This window comes from Cuculus canorus, chromosome 27, assembly GCF_017976375.1.
Source record: "Cuculus canorus isolate bCucCan1 chromosome 27, bCucCan1.pri, whole genome shotgun sequence".
Taxonomy (NCBI): Eukaryota; Metazoa; Chordata; class Aves; order Cuculiformes; family Cuculidae; genus Cuculus; species Cuculus canorus.
This window is the reverse complement of record NC_071427.1, coordinates 6,992,027-7,009,904: the sequence shown is the minus strand read 5'-3', so window position 1 is coordinate 7,009,904 and position 17,878 is coordinate 6,992,027. Positions and strand designations below refer to the sequence as shown.

At 55.8% G+C, this 17,878-nt stretch overlaps 3 protein-coding genes across 8 annotated transcripts in view; 1 reads left to right on the top strand and 2 right to left on the bottom strand.

The window, feature by feature from the left end:
• Window positions 1-66: 66 nt before the first annotated feature.
• Window positions 67-3,959, bottom strand: POLR2E (RNA polymerase II, I and III subunit E). 2 transcript variants are annotated; one of them, XM_054050085.1, is made up of 8 exons: window positions 3,803-3,959; window positions 3,083-3,257; window positions 2,830-2,945; window positions 2,221-2,301; window positions 1,931-1,989; window positions 1,696-1,774; window positions 836-915; window positions 67-206 (listed from the first exon to the last, which is right to left on the bottom strand). In XM_054050085.1, the coding sequence occupies exons 1-7, from the start codon at window positions 3,857-3,859 to the stop codon at window positions 850-852; spliced, it is 633 nt and encodes a 210-aa protein (XP_053906060.1). In that variant the 5' UTR covers window positions 3,860-3,959; the 3' UTR covers window positions 67-206; window positions 836-849. The 2 variants fall into 2 exon arrangements, with proteins under 2 accessions (XP_053906060.1, XP_053906059.1); XM_054050084.1 differs by lacking the exon at window positions 67-206 and adding an exon at window positions 218-536.
• A 337-nt stretch (window positions 3,960-4,296) lies between these two features.
• On the top strand, window positions 4,297-7,271 carry GPX4 (glutathione peroxidase 4). The gene is made up of 7 exons (XM_009568308.2): window positions 4,297-4,420; window positions 4,866-4,960; window positions 5,094-5,238; window positions 5,504-5,655; window positions 6,209-6,233; window positions 6,625-6,684; window positions 7,011-7,271. Exons 1-7 carry the CDS (start codon window positions 4,361-4,363, stop codon window positions 7,041-7,043), a joined length of 570 nt encoding a protein of 189 aa, XP_009566603.2. The 5' UTR covers window positions 4,297-4,360; the 3' UTR covers window positions 7,044-7,271.
• A 1,201-nt stretch (window positions 7,272-8,472) lies between these two features.
• Window positions 8,473-17,878, bottom strand: part of SBNO2 (strawberry notch homolog 2) — a 67,897-nt gene continuing 58,491 nt past the window's right edge. For 2 of the 5 annotated variants that reach the window (XM_054049835.1, XM_054049837.1), the window contains 11 exons: window positions 17,294-17,406; window positions 16,425-16,496; window positions 15,879-15,987; window positions 15,501-15,575; window positions 15,018-15,161; window positions 14,720-14,814; window positions 14,285-14,377; window positions 13,622-13,753; window positions 13,314-13,390; window positions 12,952-13,142; window positions 8,475-11,691 (listed from right to left, as the gene is read on the bottom strand). In XM_054049835.1, the coding sequence (XP_053905810.1) occupies window positions 11,063-11,691; window positions 12,952-13,142; window positions 13,314-13,390; window positions 13,622-13,753; window positions 14,285-14,377; window positions 14,720-14,814; window positions 15,018-15,161; window positions 15,501-15,575; window positions 15,879-15,987; window positions 16,425-16,496; window positions 17,294-17,406 (1,730 nt within the window). In that variant the 3' untranslated portion in view covers window positions 8,475-11,062. Of the gene's footprint in view, window positions 11,692-12,951; window positions 13,143-13,313; window positions 13,391-13,621; window positions 13,754-14,284; window positions 14,378-14,719; window positions 14,815-15,017; window positions 15,162-15,500; window positions 15,576-15,878; window positions 15,988-16,424; window positions 16,497-17,293; window positions 17,407-17,878 lie in introns of all 5 variants that reach the window. The other 3 variants (XM_054049833.1, XM_054049834.1, XM_054049836.1) reach the window with 3 other exon arrangements.

The following is a 17,878-nucleotide window of genomic DNA, read 5'->3' as shown; positions in this document are numbered from 1 at the left end:
ATCTGAACTCCAAGGTCTTCCCACAAAGACTGGCAGTGGAACAGGAAAGGCAGTGAAGGGGCAAGTCTGAACTGGAAAGCACTTGGGCCGCAGATCTGCAAGGTGAGCTCCTGGTTGAGTCATCACAGCTTCCAGAGCAAGATATTCCAAACAGAATATAAAATAAAGGATCCTGCAAAGTCCTGGAGGCTTTGGCACAGCAGAGGCTGAGAAATGCACCAGCAGTGTGGAAGAGCGAGAGCACAAACCTTTATTAGAAAAGAGATCCTACAAAATACTAAAGCAGAAGCCTTTCTCCACTGACGCCCTCCCTGCACACTTCCAGTTGCTTCTAAGGTGTGAATCCTTACTGAAGAGTAAGGAGCTACAGCCAAGTCCATGTCAGAAAAACAGGAATGAGGCCAAGTAACAGCACTGCATAGAGGCAACAGGGCAAGAGAATTTTCTCAACCATCTAAGAAAGGTAGACATCCCAGAGAGTCCACAAATTGCTGACGGACAGGAAAATTGGGAGGCACCGCACAGCTCTTACACACCTGGAAGAAAGAGAACGGGGGATGCAAATCCCCTCTGCTTGGCTCTCACGGCCAAGCCACCTTAAGTGCCCCAAACACCAATAGGCCTATTCTGAACAGCAGATCCTGAGGCACAGGACCGATGAAGCTGCACCCTGGACTGTCCTCTCAAACAGGACTGTCCTACCAAACACAAACTAAAGAGTTGAGATGATCCTTTCCTGGAGGCAGCTCCCTTCAGGTCAATCTTGGGAAGCCTCAGTGTAAGCCTAAGGTACTACCCAAAGCCCTCAGCCCCAGGGTTCTGCAATTCACCTTACCCAATGGCTCTTGATCACTGCACCAGCCTGTAGGTGATGTAGCGGCCTGCAGTCTCACTTGGCCTGATGATCTTCACCACCTAAAACAGCAATGGAAGAATCCATGAGGGAGAGAAGCAGGCAGCAAGTTCCCCTCGGCTGCGATTCCCTTGCCATGGCAGTGTCACCACTGTGTAAGGGGAGATCATGGAGCACGGGATAGCGTCAGGGCTGCTACTGCCAGCAGCCGATCCAGCCATGCCCTGGCGGGAAGTCTGCTCCGCTCACATGCATCTGCACCCAATCCACAACAGCTCTCATGTTTGGATGAGAGACCTCCCTGTCTCCAAGAGTTTCAAAATCATAGACGAGAATCATAGAATTGCTAAGGTTGGAAAAGACCTGCAAGCTCATCTAGTCCAACCACCAGTGAAACACCACCAGCCCTACTAAACTATGTCCCAAAGTGCCACTGCTACACGTGTTTTGGACCCCTCCAGGGATGGGGACTCCACCACTGCCCTGGGGAGTCTCTGCCAGGGCCTTCACCAGTCTTCCATTGAAGAAATTTTTCCCGGTATCCAATCTAAACCTCCTCTAGTGCAACTTGACCATTTCTTCTCGTCCTATCCCTTGTTACTTGAGAGAAGAGCCCAGAAACCAGCTGGCTCCAACCTCCTTCCCAGGAGCTGCAGAGCCTGATGAGGTCTCCCCTCAGCCTCCTCTTTTCCAGGCTTAACAGCCCCAGGGCCCTCACTGCTCCCAGAACCTCTGGGCTCCAGACTCTTCCCCAGCTCTATTCCCCTTCTGGTGTAAAACCACAGAGCCCCTCCCTGCCTGGTCCTGAACACAGAGAATTGCTGCTCAAGCCCATTTCCTACCTGACCACGCTTTATTCCAAAGTACCGGGCCACAGGATCCCCAGCCTGGATCCTCGGGAGCTGGTTCTCTCTCAGTTTGCTGTGCAGGGAGTCAAGGAGCAGCAAATGGCCCAGATGCACCCTTGTTAGCCCTCCTCACGGAGCAGTAATCAAATGCCACACGCAAATGGACTCATGTCCCAAAGCATGCGTGTCTCACACCCAGGCAGAAGGGATAGGAACAAAGAAAGGATACTATCTGGCCAGGAGCTCGGTCACTTCTTCCTTTGTCATGACAACATGCTCTGGAACCAACTGTAAGCAACAGGGGAGAGAGGATGTGAGAGCAGAGAGCCAGAAGCAGCGCTGGCCCCTCACAGCAGAACAACATGCAGAGAAGCAACACATTTGTAAGGAAGGAAACTGCAACTGTGTTCCCCAGCCCAGCCTTCCAGGAAAGAGAAATGCCCCAGGAGCAGCCCAAGCTGCAGCTCAGAACTAAAGACACATTGTCTGTTCCTCACCCTGCTTCCTGACACCACTCACCTCATGTTCTGTGATGTTGATCAGAAGCTCTTGCTGCAGGAACTGCTCCAGGATGTATTTGGGAGCCATATCTACCAGAGACTGGAAAGGGAACATTCTGTCAGCTGGCAAGACAGCCCTGGGACAGCCCTGCCTGCTCTCTGAGCCACTCCTCAACCAACCGGAGTCCTTGCCAGCACAGGATTGCTACCCTCATGCTCACACAGATGCAGCTATGTGTGCAAAGAGTGCACAGAGATCCTGACCACTGGCAAATCTCCCCTATTCTCTAGGCTCCTCATGAGCCCTCAGCTGCTCTTCTGAAACCAGAACCAGTTGTTCTGATTAAAGATACTGGGATAAAGATACTGATTCTTAAGCAAGAATCAGAAAATCTCAGCATGGTGGGGTGGGAAGGGCCCTCTTGGAGCTCACCCAGTCCAACCCCCCTGCTAGAGCAGGACCACCTCCAGCGGGTCGGTATTGGCATGTACCAAGGTATAACGGGCTTCAGTAAAAGAGTTTATCTGAAAGTAAATTCAGGGTTTTATTTACCTAAAGCGGCAGCAAAACACCCATGGCTTAAGTAACCTGGACTGGGAGGGAGCAGTCTCCCACTGCGCTCCGTACCTGCTTTGCCGAAGGGGTCATGCCCTGCTGCACCACGATCAGTGCTCGGGTGATGTTCTCCTCCTGCATCCGCTGGCAGTACATCTTGATCGTCTTTATCCCGACCTTGGGCTCCTCTGGGAAGAGAGGCGGCACGAGGGTCATCCAGAGCCATTCCATGTCTGGGAGCCCCCCGGAGCACGGCGCTGGCTCCTCCACCTGCCTCCCCCTGCACCAGGCCCCAGCACAGCCCAGTGAAAGGGGCTCTACTCACCAGGGAAGAAGACAAACATCTGGTCGGTGGGGTCATCGTTGTGAGCCACCAGCACCGTCAGGTCAGTGCGGCGGGGCCGGCCCTCACTGGGCTTGTCTCCAAACTGCGCTTTGAACTCCTCCAGAGTCTGATCCAGCTCGTCCTGGGTCACCAGGTAGCCCCGATCGTGGCAGAGCTGCCGAGAGTGCCCGCAGGTCAGGATCAAGCCTCAGCCCTCGCCACCTCTGGCCCCTCACTGCCCTCCTCGTTGCCTCCCGGGCCACTCACAGACCCCCTCGGCTACTCGCCAACCCCCTCATCGCCCTTCTGGGCCCCTCGCTGTTACCACGAACCCCTCAATGCCCCTTCATTCCCCTCTAGGCACCTTACCGCCTCCCCCCGGGCCCCCTCACCGCCCTCCTGGGCCCTCAGTCCCCCCCCGGGCCCTCTTCTGCCTCCCCGGGCCCTCACATCCGCCCTCTCCGTGGTCCTAGTCCTGGCCCCAGGCCCTCGCTGCCCCCTGGCCCCTCACGCCCCTGGGCTGGGCCTCCCACTCCTCCGGCCGCCCCACAGCCTCCTCAGAGCTCTCCCCCAACGGTTCCCCCCCGCCCCGCGGCCCCCTCAGAGCTCTCTCCCCGCCGGTTCCCCCCGCCCCCGCGGCCTCCTCAGAGCTCTCTCCCCGCCGGTTCCCCCCCCGACCCCCTCAGAGCTCCCTCCCCGCCGGTTCGGGCGCCCCTGCACCTGCATGATGGTCTTGCGGATCTTCCACAGCCGGTACGTCTCCTCCTCGTCGTCCATGCTGCCCTTTTCGCTCCACGCCCCCGCGGGCTGCCCGCGCCAATGCCTGCCCGCGTCGAGACAGGCAGCGACCAGGCGGCCGCGACGGCCTCGGACGCCCCGGGGGGGGATGCTGGGAATTGTAGTCCGCCAAGGGACACCTCCCGCCGCTGGGTTGGGGCGGCGGGAGTCGCTCTGCTGCAGCCGGGCCGGTTCCCCATCGCTCTGCGTCCCCAGCCCGGGGCAGACCGCGGCTCGGGTACCGCGCAGGAGGGAAACTGAGGCCGCAGAGGGCTCGGCCCGACGCCATGCTCTGTCACTGCCCCCTGCCCCCGCCGTGCCCCACGGTCTCACTCATCACGCCAATCGGCCGCCCCGCCCACCTCGTCTCCCATTGGTCAGCACTCTGTCCGTCACCTGCAGAACACGCCCCAATCACACGATGACTGGCTGCGCAGCCCAAAGGGCGGGAACTCCCGCCGCAGGAGCAGCCAATTGGGCAAGGTGCGGGGCAGGGGGGCGATGGGCTGGGGCCGGGCGCTGCGGCGGGTGCTACGCTGCGGGGCGATGGCGAGGAGCATGGTGAGAGCGGGGCCAGGCGGGGCGGGATGGGGATGGGGGTGGGAATGCGAATGGGACAGCGAATGGGACAGCGAATGGGACAGCGAGGAAGGGCTGCTCTGCAGGAGCTATCGGGGGCCCAGGGCTCTGGGGGCTGTGCGTTCGGATCTGTGGGGCTGGGAGCTGAGCCCAGGGCTCTGGGGACTCTGGGTTGGGATCTGTGGGGCAAGGGGCTGGGCCCGGGGCTCTGGGGGCTGTGGGGCTGCGTGCTGGGGCTTCTGCCGCGGCTGTGGGGCAGCCGGGTGGTCTGGAGGACGTGGGGTCTGTGGGTCAGGGTCTGGTGACTGTGATTTAGGGTCTGGGATGGAGGACTGGGGGCAGTGGGGCTGGGAGGTTGGGGGCCCAGGGCCCGTTTTGGGGTCCCTGTTGGTCCCCAGCGCCGCTGACACCACTCCTGGTCCCACAGTGCGCGCAGGCAGAGGACTGGCGCTCTGCCAAGGCCATCTACGACTTTCAAGCACAAGATATCGATGGCAACGAGGTGTCCTTGGAGAAATACCGGTAGGAGGGAAGGGCCCAGGCCTGGGGACCCGCGGGACAATCGCTTGCATAACCGCGGCTTCCTCAGGGCAGCCTCAGAGGGGTGAGGGGCTCCCCAGCTCCTGCCAGGCAACGGGATTCACTGACTTTCCAGAGGCTTTGTCTGCATCATCACCAATGTGGCCTCCAAATGAGGGAAAACCGCTGTGAACTACACTCAGCTCGTCGACCTGCACGCCCGATACGCTGAGAGGGGTTTACGCATCCTGGGCTTTCCGTGCAACCAGTTTGGAAAGCAGGTTTGGAAACCAAGGAGAAGGGAGGGTCCAGGAGGGGTCCCTGGAATCAGGGACAAGGCTGGGGCAGAGGTGAGGAGTCCTCGGGAGCAGGGATAGGGCTGGGATTTGAGGGAATTCCCTGGGAGCAGGGACAGGGGTGAGGCTGGGGCAAGGGCTCTTTGGTACCGAGGACAGGGGTGGGACGAGAATCGAGGTGAGAACTTCCTGGATCAAAGACAGATGGGGCAGGCGACTCCCAGGGTGCTCTTTCTATTGCCTTCCTCAGGAACCCGGGACCAACGCTGAAATTAAGGCATTTGCTGAAAACTATGGAGTTAAGTTTGATATGTACAGCAAGATAGATGTCAACGGGGATGATGCCCACCCGCTCTGGAAGTGGATGAAGGAGCAGCCCAAGGGAAGAGGCACCCTGGGCAAGTGAGTGTGGGAAGGGGGGTGGTTAAAGTTAGACAAAATGTCCCTCTGATAGCATGTTTTTTCAAAATATGTTTTCCCAGACACTGATCATTCTTATGGAGATGATAAAGTTGTGTTCAGTGTGATCTGTGCTGAACAGAGGTGTCTTCTGTAACCACCTCTGTTTGCAGTTTTCCCCCCTCTCAAATGCAAGATCAGACAGAGCTGGAGCCAACCCCAAATTAGCAAGAGATTGGACTGTTGTGAAGTTCATAATGACATTAAAATGAGTCCTTGGAAAGGAATAGAATATGCGTAAGATTTCTGGGAAAATTTATCCATATGTGTGTAAGTGGGAAATACATTCTGTAACAGCACTTGTCTTGTTATGTGTGATTGATGGAGAGCACTCCTCATGTGTCCAGGCCTGATAAAAGGTTGCTTGCTTTCTAAAACTCCAAAATGAGTCTTAGTTTATTTGCTGGCATTTTTGGTATCGCAAGCAGCAGGCTGGGCTGCAGCATGGGGAAGGAGGGTTTCTGTCCAATTTTCACTCCTGTTTTTTCTCTCCTAGTGCAATAAAATGGAACTTCACCAAGGTAGGACACAGCTGCCAGCTCTTACACCTTGGGGGGCTGTGGAGAGTCCCAGAGGCATGGGAGGGAGGAAGGATCCTCGCACATAGGCTCTGTTCTGTGTAGCTACCTTGGATGTTAGGGTAGGAGCATCCTGAAGGGCTCCTGCAGGGCTGCAGCTCTGAGCCCTGGGGCCTGCTGCCAAAGGCCCAGTATTTGCCTGTGCTCCATCAGCATTGGCTGCAGTCAGATAAAAAGAACCCAGTGCCTCATCAGGGCAGGTGCCTATTGGTTTAGGGGGAGGATGAGGCTCAGGAGGGCGAAGAAGAGGGACCAGAAGAGCTTTGCTGCTCTCACAGGGCTGCAGAGCCCGGCGCACAGCTGGACTCACTTGGGTGCTGCTTTTCTCCCCCAGTTCCTCATTAACCGGGAGGGCCAAGTGGTGAAGCGGTACAGTCCAATGGAGGATCCCTATGTAAGTCCTCTTCTGTGAGCCCTGCCTGACCCAGGGGAGAAGGGGAAGCGGAGCAGCGGCAGCAGCTCCCTGCGGATCGCAGCTGCGGAGAAACAGCCATGCTGAGGCTCAGGGTGGGACCCCTAGCCATGTCTGGGCTCCAATTCCTCTGTCTGGGGGCAGAAAGGCCCCACTGTACTAAGGGAAGGTGGCCGTGATACGCAGGACAGTGGTGCCCAGCATAGAGTGGGTGGTTCCAAGCATCCCTCTGGGGCAGCAGGGGCTTTCCAGTGTGTTTTTGGGGGAGGTAATGTTCATATAGTATAATGTTTCCTTCTGTCTCGCAGGTGATCGAGAAGGACCTGCCTGCCCACCTGTAGACTTCATCTTGCTCTGCACTGTCCCTGCACCTGGGCATCGGCCTTCCTGCTGCCTGTGGAGCCTTCTTGCCAGCCCCAATGATGGTCTGCCTTCAAACCAGCCTGCTGGTGAGGCAGCCCTGATGATCTGGCGTGCACTGCTGGGAGAAGGCGTCACAGGGCCAGTGGCCGCTGCCAGGCAGCCTGGGATCTGTTTTCCCCTTACAATAAAAGTGTTAGACATGAGCAGTTTTGTCTGGGTGCGTAGAATCGAGTGGGGATGGAACAGGGCTTGAAAACCCAGAGCTTTGCAGGGGAGCCAAGACCTTACGCAATTCCTGAGCTCAGCAGGGATAATCCTCATTAGTGCTGAGCAGGGAATTGCACACAAATCCCAGGTAAGCCGTTGTTCCCAAAGGGCTCCTGCAGGAAAAGCTGGAGCAGGGAGAAAGGGAGGGAGTGTCCCCTCTGGGATGCAGCTGTCTTGGGCCCCCTTCCTCACACTCCTGGGATCCCTTCCTTATCCTCTTGGGACCTTTCCTCATCTTAAACCAACAGGCACCTGCCTTGATGAGGCAACTGGGTTGTTTTTCTCCAACCACAGCCACGCTCCAGGCAGCACAGCCCAGCTCCCCTCCTGGCACAGGCAGGGCAGCGATGGGGCCAATTCCAGCAGTGGCATAAGGCGTGGCCAGCAGCAGTGACTGCAAAACAAAGCCCAATCATACTGGGACACAGTAAAATTCCTCACAGAGATGGATATGTGTCCGACTGCAGGAGCCTCTGTCCTTCTCAGGATGTTTTGGCTTGCAGGGGGGCAGCCCAGCCTGGCCAAGCAGGGAGAGCTCCAGTGTTGCAGGAGCTGGGGAGGGGCTGGGTCTCCCCATGGCATCCACCTGAGCCCTGTCCTCACCACAGAGTAAAGGGTGAAGTCAGGGAACAGAGCCCCAGGGTCTCCTGACACATCCGACCTCTTTGCATGCCTGCAGCTTGGCACATCAAGGATGCTAAAGGATCCCACTCCAGCCCCCCTGAGTGCTCAGCAACTTTGGTGTAGGTGGGATGGATTCAGGAGCTGCCCCACAGCCCCACTCAGTCTTGCCATGAACCCCAAGGGCAGCGTGGCTGTGTTAAGCTGTGGCTGTGCCAGGCGAGGCACAATTATTCCTCCATTACCAGCGCCCTTGGCTCATCCCATCCCACCTCCCGCAGGGGCACAGAGGGGCAGGCAGTGCCCCACCGAGATGTCCCAGCGGGAACAGCTCACACGGGAACACAGCTCAACAGTGGCTCATTTATCTGTATTTTCCTCAACACTGGGAAGCCTGGGCTGGTTCCAAGTAGGATGCGCCACCAGGGAGACCAGGGTAGCACTCAGATTCCCTGTCCTGATCCCAGTCCCACATGGGACCCTGGGGCAGGTCCCTGGAGAGACAGACAGACAGAGAGCTGGGACTTGGAGAACTCTTGTTTGTGTCTTCCTTTCCATTTTTACTGAGCAGAGTGAAAAACCATCTTTTGAGGCAAGTAGAAAATCCAGGAATTATTAGTCAAAGGCACATATTCTAAAAAAAATCTCTTTACATATATACATCTCAATTAATTATAAATACACATAGAAAACCAAAGGCAAACGACAAGCGGATTAAAAAGTGCTAACAAAAAGGTGTCAGGGAAGCAAAAAAAGGGACTCATTTAAAAATACAGACAATCAGTAGGACAACTGCGTAATAATTTAGTTAAAAGATATCATTACATATTATTAACCCTGACAAAAACACAAGATCAGGGCAGGGAAGGGTTCCTCAAAGGTGCTGCGCTCTGTTTTTTCAGAGGTCAGGGAAGGGGAATTGCATATATTTTAATATCAATGTCAAAGCCAGCGGGTAAGGCTCCAGGTGACGACGGAGAAGCGGCTGGCAGAGGGGGCTCGCAGGAGATTTCCTCCTTGCTATTCCTGAGTTTAAGCCTCTCTGAAATGGGTTTTCCCGGTGTCCTTTTCTCTCCCTACTGAGAACAAGTGAATGAACCAGGAGACGGGAGAAACTGCAGCTTCTCCATGAGTGGTGTGGGCTGGGATGTGTTTTAAATAGAGGGGGATGCAGGGAAAGGGAGAGCCTTTGCTCTGTCCAGGACTAGGAAGAGGCGGCGAGAGGCGAGCATGGCTGCCAGGAGCAGAGCTGCAGGGAAAGCACAAAGCTCTCAGGGCAGCAGCAGGGTCCCGGGGCTTTGGTGTTCACTTTGAGGTAAGGAGGTTTCCTTGAATGCAGCAAAACGCGTCCCCAGTTGCTGGCCTGACCCCGGCCGGGCGCACAGTGCAAGGCACGTGGGGGCAAGGACAGGCCCCTAAAATGAAGGGGAGGGAGCAGAGCAACCTCAAAACTGAGCCCACTCGTGCACAGCATGGGGCAGGGCCGTGGTCTTAAAGCACTGGGGAAGGCAGCTCCCATCTCGGCAGGAGCATGGACACCGATCCCGAGCGCTTTCCAGCAGCAAACAGGGTGCTCAGCCATTCCTAACATTGATCCCAAGCGCTTCCCAACAGCAAAAACGGCACTCGGCCATCCCTGAGCCTCAGGGAGAACACACGGTGGGGGGATGAAGGTTCTCGGTCTGGAGGCAGGGACTACAAAGCTCCAGCATCCTCAAGACTGACCTGTCAGGACAGGGGGAACCCAGCAAAGGCATCTCCTTCCCCAGGTCCTCTCCAAGGAAGAGCAAGGCCAACCAGGAAACACCTCATATGCTTCCCCTGAAAACATGCCGCTGCCACTTCTAGGAAATGCCTCAATGACTCAAGACAAGCGTGAGGAAACACAGCAGACAGGAGGCTTGCGGAGGAGCTGCCAGGGCTGGAGCACTCCTGGCAGCAGGCAGCTTCCTTCCAGACTCCTTATATTGCAGAGAGAAAAGAGAAGGCAGTTTCCCTGGGATTTGCCGAGGGGCGGTGCTTCCAGAAGAGGGATGGAAGCTGCCTGGGAGAAGGTCCAGCTGCTCCAGGCTGCGGGGCAGCGCTTTGCAAAGCAAACCTTTGCTCTTTGGTATCAGGGGTTGAATTTGCAGCGTGAGCAGCGATTCCACATGTCCCCAGTGCTCAGCAGGGAGCTCTGCAAGGTGGGCAGAGCTGGGGATGTGGATCCAGACACATGGGGCTGTGTCCGTGGCCCAGCCAAGGACAAGCCCTACAGAGCAGGAACGGTGAGAGGGTAAAGGACGACATGCGACAGCAGGGATTCAGACAAAGCATGGCCACAGTGACCTGGCAAGGTTAAAGTGCAGGACAGGCTGATGGGACGCGTGGCCCTTCTGCTCCAGGGAACATCCCCGTAGTCCCAGTGTGGCTGAGCTCTGCCAAACCCACAAGCTCTGCCGCAACACTGACAGCTCCTGCCCTCTGCCGCGGAGCCCCAAGGTGTCCGAGTCCCTTCCCAGGGAGGGCAAAGCAAGCACAGTCAGTTTTGCCTCTCCCAGCTCCGCCTGTTCAGGCCTGCACAGAGGGACTCAAGCTCAACAGCTCCTGATGAGAGACAGCATCCCCTTGTCCTTCACCCCATTCCTCCAGAGCAGCCTCCAAAGGTCCACAACAGGGCTGGGGCAGCCCGAGAGGAGCAGCTGATGTGGACAGAGTTTGGTCAGCCGGCTCAGGAGGCTGGAGAAGGCACGGCCCAGCTTGGGAACTCAGTAGTCTGCAGGGGAACAGGCACAGAGGAGGGGGCACACTTCTTTCCTCAGTCCTACCCAGGCACTGGCCTTTGAGCAGGACTCAAACACAGCAGAGACCATCGGTCCAGATCAGCTGAACCGAGCACTCACCTCTCCTGAAGTGCATGATACATACAGATCTATACATGCCTGACTGTATATTATATATAAATAAACTTTGCTTTAAGGAACTATGGGGGTTTCTTTTCTTCCCTCAAAACCAGAAAAGGTGTCAAGTCCAAACCAGTGAAAAAGCCGGGACTCCCCAGCTCTCACCTCTGCATCAGAGGATATGGATCCGCAGCAGCCAAGCATCGCCTGGCACACTCAGCCGGCATTCAGAAGTCTGGGAAAGGCCCGCTGAACTGGATCACGCTCTGGCGCTCTTGTGGGAGCATGTTCTCCTGGGAGGGCCCATTAAACGTCCTCAGCATGTCCTCCAGGATCTCTCGAAAATTGATATTCCCATCCTGTTGGACAAAATCTCCCTGTTGTTGCTGTTGCTGCAGTGTCTGCAAGGGTCCTGGGGGAGGCAGGGAAAGGTGTTCATGCAACGGGGATCTCAGAGGCATGGGTCCCTCCAGGACTGGGGCCGGGCTCTTGAAGGCAGAAGGCTGGCTGAAGCCAAAGGGTAATCCATGCTGCTGGTGTGTCTGGACAACAGGCTCCAAGGGGAAGCACAACGCACCGGGCTCCAAGTTCATCACCACATCAGGAATGCTGTTGCTGGGAGGGCTGTAGGTCAAGTCCAGGATCTCATCCTGGCGCAGGGAATGCCTGGGCAGGGAGATGCCAGGCCCCGTCTGAGTGAGCTCCAGGGGCTGTGGCAGGATGTGCAGCGGCAGCGAGAACTGCGGGCTCTGCTCTTGGGCCTGAAGGAGCCGGTTGTGCTTTCGCTTCACGTTCTCATCCATCTGCTTCAGCTCCTCCAGCACCTTACAGACACAGCTCTCGGGGATCTTTATCCCTAAAGGAGGAACATGCATCAGCCCTCAAAACACTTTGGGAAAGGACAGGGTGCTGTGGGGAGAGAGGGGCGGGCAGCAGCACCAGGGCCCATTTGCCGAGTGCACTCCTAGCCCTCCTATGCCTCTCAGCTGGGCTGCAGAGCAGGGAGACAGAACTGCAACCCGAGCAAAAGCAGCCCCACAGCAGACTCTAGGAGATGGAGAGGACAGGTCTGGCCTGGCTCACAGCTTCTGTCTGCATCACAGAATCATGGAATGGTTTGGGTTTGAAGGGAACTCAAAGCCCATCCAGTTCCACCTCCTGCCATGGGCAGGGACACCTCCCACTGGATCCGGTTGCTCCAAGCCCCATCCAACCTGGCCTTGAACACCTCCAGGGATGGGGCAGCCATGGCCGCTCTGGGCAATCTGGGCCAGGGCCTCACCACCCTCACAGCAAAACATTTCTCCCTAAGATCTCATCTCAATCTCCCCTCTTCCAGCTGAAAACCGTTCCCCCTCATCCTACCCCTGCAAGCCCTGATCAAGAGCTCCTCCCCAGCTTTCCTGGAGCCCCTTTCAGTACTGGAAGTTGCTCTAAGGTCTCCCCACAGCCTTCTCTTCTCCAGCCTCAACAACCCCAACTCTCTCAGCCTGTCCTCATACAGGAGGTGCTCCAGCCCTCGGATCATCTCCGTGACCTCCCTGGGCTTGTTCCTACAGATCCCTGTCCTTCCTGTGCTGAGGACTCCAGAACTGGACACAGGGCTCCAGGTGAGGTCTCACCAGAACAGAGTAGAGGACTAAGAGCAGAATGCAGGGGTAACAGGCAGCACTGCGGCTCAGGGCAGATCTTAGCACCCTGGGCTCCCCTACAGCACTGCAGCATCATTCACTTCCTGCATGAATGTGTACTCCTAGTGTACGTGCTCACATGTCCTACAGATCACAGAGGCCACTGTGATGCACGGCACCCACACAACATTGAGAGCAGCTTACCTATGGCACTGGCGTAAACAACCCTTGCTTGAGGCAGCTTGTTCTGGAGGTCCAGCACTGCTTTGCCCATTTTAGTAGAGCTCTGTGGCCTCCTTTGCATTTGGTCCAACAGATCCATGTCTTCCCTGTGCCTTATCTCCCCTCCTTCCCACAGGACCACCTAAGCAGTGAGTGCTTCCAGGCTGGGTCACATTTAGGAAGAGACTTTTGATACTGGGCAGCTGGAACCCTTTCTTGCTTGTCCTAAAATGTCCTGCTCCTCTTCCCAGCACTTCACTCACCAACTTGTTTCTTCTTCTCCTTGGTCTTGAGGCGGACGATCTGCAGGTAGCTTGTGTTGGTGATGTTTGCCATGATGCTGGCAATCCGGCTCCAGACGCGCAGCAGGGCCCCACACAGCATGTAGTAGTGGCGCAAGCGCATGCCCTGGAAGCACTCCTTCCCCTCCTGGGTCAGTTTGCAGCTCCTGTTCCTTCAGTCCAAACAGAAGAAAGCCACCCAAATCAGCACAGGTTCCCAGGGCAGTGAGGGATCCCCCCAACCACAGCCTCCCCAGAGAGCGACCCTACCCTGTCACAGCCTCTCCCAAAAACCAGCTCTGACCTCGGGAGGGCAAGATGGGCTGGGGCTGCAGATGCCTTACCAGACAGCATGGTTACAGTTCTTCAAGGAGAAGTCATAACTGCTCTCCCAGTGCTCCTTGGCTTCCTCGGGCAGCACCTGCACAAGAAAGAGAGCGGTAGAGGTTTCCCACTGCCCAACATGCAGTTGAAACTCAAAATCCAGGTCTGGGAATCAGGATAACCAGGTGCTACCATCATCTCTGCCCTACCTATACCAGAGCATAAGGAGCTGTGAAGCGGTTACAGGAAATGTCCTGCCAAAGCTACTCCTGCCCAGAGAAAGCGGCTTTTCCCTCTCCCAGACCAGAGAGCTGCAGCTCCCACCTACCCGTCGATACTTCTTCTGCAGACTGTCCAGGTTCTCAGGCTGGCTTTGCCTCCCAATATTTGGCTTATAGAGGATGAAATTCTTCCCATGGCTCTGCTCTGCCAGCAGACATGTGTGTTTAGAGCCTCGTGTCTGTTGGGGGAGAGATGATGATTACAGTCACAGCCCCTCTCCTCAACTCCATATTTCTCTAAACCCCCTTTTTTCCATGGCAGGGGTTCTTGGAGGCATCTCCCAGTTCCCAGTAATGAAAGGGGCTCCAGGAAAGCTGGGGAGGGGCTCTTGATCAGGAAGGGCAGGGACAGGACAAGGAGGAACAGTTTTCAGCTGAAGGAGGGAAGGCGAGATGTTAGGGAGAAACGTCCTGCTGTGAAGGTGGTGAGGCCCTGGCCCAGGTTGCCCAGAGCAGTGGTGACTGCCCCAACCCTGGAGGTGTTCAAGGACAGATTGGATGGGGCTTGGAGCCCCTGATCCAGTGGGAGGTGTCCCTGCCCATGGCAGGAGGTGGAACTGGATGGGCTTTGAGGTCCCTTCTGACCCAAACCATTCCGCGATTCTATGATAAGATGTCAGGCACAGATAGCTTAGTGCCACTGTGGACCTTCTCCCTCCGGAGTCACTCTCCGAGCTGGGTTGCTGCCCTGGCAGAGCCCAGGGACCCACCTTGTAGGAGAGGTAGAACCCATCAAAGGATCCTGTCAATTGGAGAGACTTCTCATAAGCTTCCTCCCACTTTAAGCCTCTGTCGACACTGATCTAAACAGGGACAAAGCAGAGGGACTCTGTAATGTCAAGGGGAAGGAAAAGCATGTCAGGGTCTGTCTCACAAATCCGACCCCGAGTATGAACTTGGTGCAGCCTCGAAACAGGCGCCGCCAGACTGCCTGTCCAGGCACAGCAGCCCTGGGCAGGGCAGGGCCACTCTGTGCCTCTTCTGTGTCACTTCCAGCATCAGCCACCCACTCATGGCCAAGGCAGATGTGACACAAACATGACACAAAGCCATGGGGCAGGAGGAGGAACCCAGCAGCTCACAATCCCAGACTGGGAAGCACTGGAGAAGGCTGGACTGCAGAGATAGCTGTGCAGGCTGCCTACCTTATAAAACACAACCTGCCCATCTTGTGGGTGCCCGGGAGTCAGGAAGACCTCCTTGCTCTCCTCATAGATCTCATCCACTCCTGGGGCTAAATCTATAGGAGAAGGAAAGACCACAACACGCGCCAGCTGTAAGATCCATCTTCCCATACCACCTCCTCTCCTTGCAAAAGTCTCAGGATCTGTGCTCTGTGGGGACACTGCAGTGCCCAGGATGGCCATGGTGACAGCACAGGAAGGAACAGGGAACTTCTGTGGTGCAGTAAGGAGAGATGTGGCCACTCCTCTTTCTCCGTACCTAGGATGCCCATGTCGTATTTGCCCTCCTTCTTGTCCTTTTCAATCAGATAGTCAAAGGTGTCAGAAAAATACTGGAAGAGCATGTTCTGCTTGTCCACCTCCAGACCCAGGATGCGGTTCAGGAACTTGGTGATGGAACAGTCTGCAAGAGAGTGGTGGGGTCAGGGAACATGGCACATCTGGGCACAGAAGCCACTCAAAGAGAGCCCCAACAAGGTACCCAACATCCCCTCCTGATGGCAGCACAGCACTAAAGCACAGGGGAACAGCTTAAGGGCTGTTCCTCCAGGCCATGGCCAGCAGCCAGGCTGCTGCAGGGGAATGTGACCTGCGTTGTGGGCCAATCCCCACAGGACCATCCCCTCAAAGCAAACCTCTTGCCCCAGCCACTGAATAAACTGCTCAAGGCTGTGCTGCTGTGCAGATACATCCCTGCCTTTCATTTCTCTCTCATCTTGGGCAGGAAAAGCTTGACACATACCCTTCTCCACGGAGACAGTTCCATACTTCATATGATTGCAGCAGATTCCCACGGAGATAAGACCTTGCTTCATTTCTGGAATGGCAGAAGACAGCTTGTGCATTTTAGGGTTAAGCCTCTCCCTTCCCTGCAAAGCTGCTTCCCCTCAAGCTGTGCCCATTATTTCACAGCTGAGTCTCTCCTGGACTCTTTTTCCCACCACCCCTGCTCCCTGACACACATCTGGGTTGCCAGTTGCCCCGCTCACTAGAGAGCTGCTAATCCAGTGGTGCTGTTCCCTCCTTCCAACCTTCTGCTCGGTTTTCCAGGCATCCTAAACCCAAGACCAACCTGTCCGGGAAGATCCAGCAGAAACCCCAGAGCTGGTGATGTTCTTACCATGGAAAAACACTGCCTCCCCTCTGTCATAGCTCTTGGGGATAGGAACTCTGTTCTCCGTGTGGTTGAGGATGGTGGACAGGACTCTGTCGAGCGCTTTAGCCCCGTACTGTGAAAGGAGATGAGTGTCATGGCAAGTGTTGGGACACTGAGCGAGTGTGTCCCCACACTTTATCTGGCTCTGCAGGGAAAGCCATCGCCCCAGTGACCCGATGGCTGTGCCAAGGGGAAGCCATGTGGCAGGGGTCTTCTTTGTTCCTCAGGGCCCAGAGTTTGGAACCTGCACGCATCCCAGCACTGGCATCATCTCCCTTGGGGACAGAGGATCCTCCCACCAGCCTGATGCTCAGATGCACCACGCTGACTATCAACCCCATCCTGATGCTGTACATGGGGTTACAAGCGGGGAGCTGGGTGCTAAGACAGATCCTGCCTGCAGATGCCAGCAATGATCTTCCTGGCTCTGTCTCTAGCTCCCACTGAAGGCTCTTGCTAACCACCTCAACCCCTCCTTGGCTGGGCTACCCTGGAACACCTGTGATTTACCTTATTCTCAAAGTTGTACTTGCTGAGGTCTCGAGATTCGGTGGCCCGGCGGTCTCCATGGGTTAAGGCACCCTAGGAAAGCAGATTGGGGAAAAAGTTCTTACTTTTAGCTGTTGCAAAACACCAGAGGATGGGCAAAGCCACGCCTCTGAAGAGGCCAGGATAAGAACGTGCCATGGGGAGGCAGCGTTCCTCTGGAATACTGAAAACTACCAAAGTATCTGGGGATTTATCAAGATTGAAAAAATATGCATCAGAGACAAATTAATTATCCCACAAATGATTTCATCTGCTTTCTGGAAACAGATGGGTTTCTGCTGCTGTAACAGGAGGGAACTCCAGCATCTGGAATTGGGTTCTGCTTCCCTGAAATTCCTCCTGATGCTTTGGTTAAATGTTTCACTTCACTTCCTTTTCCAAACCCCAGGATGCTAAAAGCCACCTGCATTCCACAACTGCAATGCCTTCAGTCAGAGATGATGCATGTAGTGACAGGATGAGGGGGAATGGCTTTAAATTGGAAGGGGGAAGATTCAGATTAGAAATTAGGAAGAAATTCTTCAAGACGAGGGTGGGGAGGCCCTGGCCCAGGTTGCCCAGAGCAGCCATGGCTGCCCCATCCCTGGAGGTCTTGACGGCCAGGTTGGATGGGGCCTTGGAGCAACTGGATCCAGTGGGAGGTGTCCCTGCCCATGGCAGGGGGTGGAACTGGATGGGCTTTGAGGTCCCTTCCAATCCAAACCATTCTATGATTCTATGCCATTCCCCATACCAGTTACACTGGCCACGCCAGCAGGAGCATTGAAATGGAAGTTCTTCACATGAGAATTGGAACTGATACGTTAACGTCTCCACTGCAGGGCACTTACCAGGCTCTCCAGACGTTTTGCCACAATGGATGCAAACCTCCTCTCCCCGGCAAGCTCAGAGATAAGGAAGACATACTCTGGAGCAGAAACCTGGTTTGATCGGTGTGTTCGACCTACAGGGACACAAGAACAGAAGTGTAAGGAGAGGTTGGTACAGACTATCTGGTACAGGAAGGGCAAGTGGTGCCAAAGTAACTTTCCATCATGCTGCTTTTCAAAGGAGATCTCGCTATATGGAGAAAAGGACAGAGGCACAGTTGCATTCATCACCCCGCTGCTGCTGAGATGTTAGCAGAGTTGAGTTTACAGCTCTGACACTCTGGGGTGGAGGAGTGACTGTCCTGTTTGAGCTAGGACGTGCATTACTTCTTTTGTGCTCTAGTATTGAGGAACAGTCCCTCCTCATCCTATGCAGCCTCCCCAGGCTGGACCAGACATTGCCAGGCATCTCAACCTAGAATCATGGAATGGTCTGGGTCAGAAGAGACCTCAAAGCCCATCCAGTTCCATCCCCCGCTGGATCCAGTTGCTCAAAGCCCCATCCAACCTGGCCTTGAACCCCTCCAGGGATGGGGCAGCCACCAC